This window comes from Salvia hispanica, chromosome 1 (genome assembly GCF_023119035.1).
Source record: "Salvia hispanica cultivar TCC Black 2014 chromosome 1, UniMelb_Shisp_WGS_1.0, whole genome shotgun sequence".
Taxonomy (NCBI): Eukaryota; Viridiplantae; Streptophyta; class Magnoliopsida; order Lamiales; family Lamiaceae; genus Salvia; species Salvia hispanica.
The window spans coordinates 33,573,919-33,581,540 of record NC_062965.1 but is presented as its reverse complement, the minus strand read 5'-3'; the positions used below and the strand labels follow the sequence as shown (position 1 = coordinate 33,581,540).

Sequence of the window (7,622 nt, the reverse complement as noted above, 5' to 3'; positions counted from 1 at the left end):
ACGAATACTGTTCCCCGCAACGTGAAGATGCTCCGGCAGTCATTGAGAGCGAAGCGACAAAGATGTCAAAAAATTCTGGCGCGATATACAGGGGAGAAGAGGCGAATTATCGAGCGGGAGCTAAGGAGCCAACATTCTCGGTAAATGGCTAGCTATGGGTCTTCAAAGATGATGTCTAAGAAAGATTTCAAGCTTGTCTATGTTTGGTCGCAAGTCCACCACCTGAAAGGTGGGCTGGCGGTGTCGAAAGGTCGGGCTCGAAATGCACGAAGCGCGGGGCCCATGAATAGTGAAGAGATGAGACGGTTAAGAGACGGATAAGAGACAGCGTTGCGGATGGCCTCACATTTGATATGAACATGAATTTTAAGAAATATAAAAAATAATGGATTGGAATATGTAGTCTATTTTTTTATTCTAATATAATAGAACGTGAATGAAGTTTATATTGGTTTTATAATAGAATACGCTTAAAGTGAGTTAGTGAAATGTGATTTTTACTTATCATTTATGGTAAAAGTGAAATGTGATTTTTATTGTACGACCAATCGAAATGGCAAAATATGACTTTTATTTTAGGACAAATAGAGTATTCTTTTGAATCTTGATCCTTGCCAAAACCATGACAGAAATCCCTAGGATAAATTCTATGCACGTTAATGTGATTTTAAGAGTGAATATTCGGAAAAAAAATACCCTTTTAAACATATGAACATAAATATCACTTTCCTAAATAAATTATGGAGTATGAACATTTTCATCATACTCCTATGAAAAATTTAGGTTATTGTATTTTTAAAAATTAGATTATATATAACTATGTCATACATTAAAAGAAAAATAAAAAATATTGGTACACCATGTTGTTTAATGAGGAATTATGTTGAGAAATTGTTCCTATATAACAACAGAGTTTAGTGACTTGTTGTATGGGTCCAAAATGCAGGCCCAATAGAAAATTCAAAGACGGCCCGTTTCCAGTTACCCCTTCGGCAAGAATTAAAGCTTTCGTAAAACCCTAATTCCCAAAACCTCACCGTTCAATCAATCTTCTCGATCTATCCCACCTAATCACCCTCCATCTCCAGATTTGAGCTGGAAAATGGCTGCCAGATTCAAAGAGCTTATCAAAAAATACGGTAAAGTAGGAGTAGTGGTGCATTGCTCAGTCTCCGCAGCCTCAATTTCGGGCCTCTACGTCGCGATTAACAGCAACGTCGATGTCGAATCCTTACTCGAGAGGATTGGTTTATCTAATCTAGGCAAGGATAAGTCCAAGGATGGCGGTAGATCTGATCCGCTGCCCGAAAATGCTGAGATAACGACGAAAGGCTCTCCAGAAATACCAGCGAAGGAGAAGAATCGTACGACCGAGCTGGCGGCATCGAGCGGCGGCGCTCTTGCTCTAGCGATCCTGCTGAATAAAGCTCTGTTTCCGGTCAGGGTTCCGATCACCTTAGCTGTAACACCAGCCGTGGCACGGTTTCTGGCGAGGCGAAATATGATCAATAAAAGTGTATGAGTGATTTCCTATTTCACTTTGTCTTCTTTTTTTGTATTCAGAAAATAAATGAATTAGTGACACCTTTGTTGGAATGTGAGTGTTTGGACTAAAAGCCACATATTTAGTTTAGATTATGGAACTCATATTTTGAACATCAACTTCACTAATAAACATTTTATCTGCTAGTGTAACTTTATTGAAGAATTAATTTGATTAAGTTGTTTGTGGTTGGTGAAAGATTGGGTTGAATATTTTGTTTGAGATTCGAGATGAAGTAGTGTAGGATGAGTTTTTGCTAGGAGTTGATATGTTGTTGATTGCGGTTTTCAGTTTTCCAGATTAGATGATTTTAATGCTTTGTTTGAAGCTATACTATGTTTCCTAGCCTGCTTGTGCTTGTCACTATATTATCGAAGAAGACTTGATTCGTTCCTAACTTCTTGTTACTCGATGTCCAAGGAGAAATAGAGGATGCCTAGATTAATATAGGAGTAGCAAATAAACTAAGTTGTTGTATGCCAAGTTAGTTCACTGAGCTCACTCCTGAAAGTTTCATTACCCACTTAGATGAGGAAAACTATGTTCTCTCAGTGTTTCCGTGTAGCCTTTCCTGGGCGATCATTTAGTAGTCGTTTTCATCCATTTTTGAATATATAGGCAGCAAGTGAAGTGGTAAAGGGATTTGAATGAAAGAATGAGAGAAACTGGGAAGTTTAATGGATGCAGTACAATGGAAGGAAGGGGAATTGTTGGGATATGAGTTGAGTATACTCTATTTACCAACTACTAGTACTAGCTAACCCTGCTACGTTATTGGTGTCGGCGGCGGCTAAAGAGGTCTTTCACTCAATGCAATTACATCTCTAAAGCATGTTTGATAGAGTAGATAACTCATCTAGTAATGGAATTCTATGAACAAATTGACCTAGATTTTCAGCAAATCTTCAATTGTGCAACTTTTTTGGTATCAATTTTGAAATGGGTGAGTCAACTTCAAATTAAATGTTCCAGCGTTGGATTGGGATTTGTAATGCTCTCTATAACTAGACACCCCACCCGATTGTAGACAAGTCAAAGTTTAAATATGTAGTCTGGGACTTTACACAAGATCTTGTGCAGAAACAAGTGAGACTCGTGCCTGTGCCACATGCCCAGCCTTTCGACTGAACATCATTTTCAGACTATTTTTATTTAATTTAATTTATTTCTTATTTTGATTTAATATTTTTAAAATTGATGAAAATAATGATATTATTAAAAATAAAACTTCCTTTATTTTTTGTTTTATTTGACTCTACACTATTTTTTTTTCTCCCAAATTTAATTTTTAAAATATAAATCCATATAATTTGGTCTTTTTTTCATTTTTCCTCTAAACATAAAATTAAAACTAATACTATGGCAATCAAAAACAAAATATTTAAAATATTGAAAACATAAAAATCCACCTCACCTCTCTCTCACCATTCTTGCTCTCCCCCTTTCATTCTTCTTCCCAAATTATGTCCTCTCTCATCTCCACCTTTTGTTTCAATCAATCAGAAGATAACGAATGGGCCAATATTGTAGGACTTAGTCGGTGCAAGCTAGACAAGATCTTCTAGAATGGAACAGAATCATAGAATGAGGTCACTAGCTACTATCATGGTATCAGTGTCTCAACTGCCTCTTCATATCTAGCCAAAGGATTAAACTTGCAAGATCTGGCTTAGGTCTCTTAATGCAATCCATTACCTAGGCTTCCTGAAGTGCTCTGCAAACGATTGGTGTGATTACATCGCAACAAACATTTAATCATTCCAACAAAATTCCCAGCATTGTAACATGGATGCATTAAGGATATTGGTTTTGTAGTACCATCGTGGAAGGATCTTTGGTTCTAAATCCTAGTGAAGGCAACTACAAGCACCCTAAAAGAAGAAAAATATTGAGGCAATAATGCATTGTAATATGGAGTGATAAGGAGAATGATTAATTCAGTATATTTTCACAAAGGTCTCCAAACAAGCAACAAAATTGTGTGCAGACTATATGATGAAGTACTGGAGTAATCACCTATGGGCGCCTTGGCATCAGATACATCATCGTCTTACAATTCAGTAAAAATATATTCTCATTGTACGAACAAAGAATATATCCGGCTTCATTAAAATATGGCCTTGAGTTCAGTACACAATGCACGATGCCCCTAACAGCTGAGCATGCAGTAAACTAAGGATTGCTAAAGCCTAGAAATTTGGAAACCACTGAGTTCACTCCGTCACAGCCAACAATAACCTAGGACCACATCATCGCATGATTACCAATTTTGTATAGTACTCTACACCTCTACACCTCAACACTTAGAATCACAATCAAGAAACAATAAGATCACCACAGTCAAAACTAGCTTTCTTAAACACAACTCCAGCCATATACCTAGCCAAAAACTTATCCCTAAAAAAACTGCAGCAAAACCCCATCACTCTGTTGTATATAACCTACAATATACGAAGTACTAATCAGATCGAAGCATCTCCACCGTCTCTCCCTCGCGAACTTCTCCAGCGCTTCAGTGATTGCATGGTGTTCGTTGCCTTCATCATTCCTCTTCAACGCCCTTGCCAAAAGCCTGACTAAAATAACACTGTCTTCCAGAGCAGAGCAGCCACCCTGGGCTATGTCGGGTGTCAGAGGATGCAAGGCATCGCCAATTACACAAATGTTGTCCTTGCTTATGTTTCCCCATAGCATCTCCCACGGATATCTGAACCTTAACGGTGCACACACCATGTTTTCTAGCTCGGTTTCTTCAAATACTCGCATGATCTTATCAGAGACTTTGCCAAGCTTGCTCAGCACGAGTTGTTTCACCTTGGCCGGATCCTCCACCATCTCTTTCTCTACACCATTGGAGTTGAACAATGAACATAAGCACACACAGTGCAAAATAGAACAAAATTATAAACTAGGACAGAAAGATATATATGAGTACCTAGGGATGAAGGCCGAAAGGTGATAAACCAATAAACCGCATAATCATCACAAGGGATAACACCAAATCTAACACCCTTCCCAAAGAACTGGAAGAACTTGGCCTCCAAACCATGTCCATCCTGAAAATTCACGAAGCCCCTAACAGATGTTCGACCAGCGTAAGCCGGCGTACTAAAGCCTAGGAACTTGGACACCACAGAGTTCACCCCATCACATCCAATCAAGACCTATTCAAAGCCAATAATTATATTACATGGAAGTTTTTAAGATCTCGAGCAAGCGTTCTTGCTTGTGCATCAACTACCTTAGTTTCCAGGACAGTTCCATCGGATAGATGAATAGATTTGGCATGATCTTCACTTTGTATATGAACCACCTTCGAGGAGTACCTGATTGTACCTATTGGAAGTTCATTTGCTAGTGTTTCCAGTAGCACTCTCCGATTCACACATCGAAACTCAAGATCACCCCCCCTTCACATGTAAATGCAGTCATACATTAGTTAGTTAAACCAATCAATCTTTTACTGTGCACACAAAATTTTTACATTACAAGTCCAAGCATCCCCGGTGATATGAAGCTACCTTTATATGAAACAACACTTACTGTGTATGTGAATCTCTAAATGGTAGCTCTGCAGTCTGAACACCAGAACTAACTGATGTAATCACAATTCTGCAATACAAGAGCAAACTAACTGATTCGAAGGAGAACACTTCAGAAATACTATCAATTAATTGATCTAAATTTAAAATAAAAAAGGGGGATATCTTTGTTACCCACTAAGTTTGTTGTATTTTGCGCGAAGTATATGGCCTACGCCAATAGCATCTAGCGCCCTCCAACCATTCGACCAAATTCCTAAAGCTGATCCCGAAGTTCTCAAGCTATCTGCTGACTCTAAAACTACGCTTGAAACTCCCAATCTACGATTATCAAATCACAATAACATGGTTGGACCTTGATTGAAAGATTTGAGAAGTTTTTTACTGAGGATACCTGAGTAGCCCTAAAGATGTGGCAAGACCAGCAATTCCAGCTCCAACGATCACTACATCTTCCATGCCGACGTCGTTCTTTCGCTTCTATTGAATCTATGATTTGATAACTGAAACAAGAAAATCAATAATTGAATCAAATGGATAGATGATGATGGTGATTGGTGAAAGTTGTGACGCCAGTCAATTCAAAATTACATACAATTGTGTTTATATATGGATAATTGGATATACACGAAGTTGCAGTCATTGCATGAGTAAGCTTCGGTTTTCAACGTAGTTGTACTAAAATTGGAATTTAATGCATGCTTGTATAATTTGGCTTGGGCCTAGCAAAGTTAATAGTGTTATTTAATAATATGTTGGGCTACTACTGTTTTTATAAGCGGCCCAATTAAAAACCAGATTGGGCGGGCTAATTATTTCGCCTAAATAAACTTCCTTGTTTTTATTTTCTCAAGCCGCTAAATAGTCACTATATTTTTTTTTATCTTTGTATAATGCACTCCAAAATATCTATCTATCTAGATATGTATAAAGGCGAGTTTTGAGCCGTTTTTGAAATTTTGTGAATTCTAGGTATAGATTTGAATATTTATAAATATAGGATATAAAAATGCAAATATTGATGTGAATTTAGTTTTCTAATAATGACGATAATTTATTTATTGTGATAATGCATGAGCGTTACACATGAATGTCATTCATATTTATAGGCAGTTACGTTGGAAAATCCTTCTGATTTTGACCAAATAATATACTATTATCACTACTAATTAAAATGAATTTAGACGTAATTGCATGAGCCGTTACATTTCCAGTGTCCACTTGAATTCAATTAAATTTCTTATCATAAATGGAGGAAACTGAAAGGTTTTTGAATATCGCTCCAATTCATTTGTTTGGACTATAAATATATGATAGTAGTTGATAGTTAGCAATGCACCCATTTGGTGCTTTATTTTCTGCAAAAATTTTGCTTGATTTTAGGTATTCTTCTAAATTTCAACGATATTGTTTTTGCTTTTGATGTATATTTATACATTGCTATTGTGGCATAAGATCATGTTCACATCAAACAATTTTTGAATTTAGCATCAAATTTAATATATGTATCTATACTATTATTATTGTTTGTTTAAAGTTCTTATATAGATGGAGGCAATCTGATTGGAAAAGATGACACGAACAAGGGGGGATGAAGTGCTGGAGATTATGACGGGAAAAGGTTAGGTTATTGGAGATAGAGACGAGCGAATAAAAAATCTTTAGGATGGATACTAGAATAGAAGAGAAGATGGAGAATCTTTAAGATGGATACTGGAATAGAAGAGAAGATGGAGACGGATTAATTCTTAATTAGGAATAAATTTTTTTATTAATTCTAATTCGTTGATCATATTATTTATTGAGAATTTTTACTGAAGTTACTAAGCAATATATTTTTATTTGGTTTTATATATTTATATAATGAATTTTTATTGCATATTTTTATGCTTTTAGATTTCGTATGATGATAATGTTTATCATTTTATAAAATTATTTCATTGTGTAAAATAAGTTGAGGAAAATAGAATGGATCGTGCAACGCACGGGAGTGATACTAGTTAATAATAAAAATGAAGTGGAAATATGACAATTCTAATCACTGGAGTCTGGAGTAATGGATATCATTTAAAATTGTCTTATTTGCTAATCAGGATGCCAAATTAAAATGTACTATATGGTTACGTTACAATCCAAAATTCCAAACGAGATATTAATAAAATTGGGTAAAAGGCAGTATATGAGTATAGTAGTATGTAACTTCAATCAAATAATAAAATTATTAATATGCTTAGAGAAGCAATGACCTATTCCACTTGGAAAAGGACCCACGCATTTTTATTTCAGATTCATCGTTGATTTGCAATATTCCCACTGTGACCGCAAGGAATATCAATAAACTATGCTTATATACATGGATTCGTTGCATATTTTTCAACACTTCTGCAATCGAAACATATATGTAAATCAATTGACCATTCCATTTTGAGCACATCTCATGAATTAATTAATTGCGGAATACTCCCCTATGAAACATTTCCACAAATTATTTACAATTTTTCTCATATACATGTCAATGTCATACTATACGTCATGAC

General features: G+C 35.9%; 2 protein-coding genes across 2 annotated transcripts; one reads left to right on the top strand and one right to left on the bottom strand.

Annotated features, from left to right (window-relative positions):
• The first annotated feature begins 1,017 nt into the window (after window positions 1-1,017).
• LOC125214653 lies at window positions 1,018-1,695 on the top strand. Its single transcript, XM_048115773.1, has one exon. The coding sequence runs from the start codon at window positions 1,103-1,105 to the stop codon at window positions 1,520-1,522; it is 420 nt and encodes a 139-aa protein (XP_047971730.1). The 5' UTR covers window positions 1,018-1,102; the 3' UTR covers window positions 1,523-1,695.
• Window positions 1,696-3,623: 1,928 nt separating this feature from the next.
• Window positions 3,624-5,646, bottom strand: LOC125201843 (monooxygenase 3-like). The gene is made up of 6 exons (XM_048100107.1): window positions 5,480-5,646; window positions 5,260-5,406; window positions 5,087-5,155; window positions 4,785-4,953; window positions 4,479-4,707; window positions 3,624-4,386 (listed from the first exon to the last, which is right to left on the bottom strand). The coding sequence occupies exons 1-6, from the start codon at window positions 5,542-5,544 to the stop codon at window positions 3,941-3,943; spliced, it is 1,125 nt and encodes a 374-aa protein (XP_047956064.1). The 5' UTR covers window positions 5,545-5,646; the 3' UTR covers window positions 3,624-3,940.
• Between the last annotated feature and the right edge of the window lie 1,976 nt (window positions 5,647-7,622).

Excerpts from the sequence above, each read along its gene's own strand:
- LOC125201843 (XM_048100107.1), bottom strand. The coding sequence starts at position 5,544 with ATGGAAGATGTAGTGATCGTTGGAGCTGGAATTGCTGGTCTTGCCACA. Across the intron at positions 4,954-5,086 it reads TTTAGAGATTCACATACACA|GGGGGGTGATCTTGAGTTTC; the intron begins GTAAGTGTTGTT and ends TTACATGTGAAG. Across the intron at positions 4,708-4,784 it reads GAACTGTCCTGGAAACTAAG|GTCTTGATTGGATGTGATGG; the intron begins GTAGTTGATGCA and ends GGCTTTGAATAG.
- LOC125214653 (XM_048115773.1), top strand. The coding sequence starts at position 1,103 with ATGGCTGCCAGATTCAAAGAGCTTATCAAAAAATACGGTAAAGTAGGA.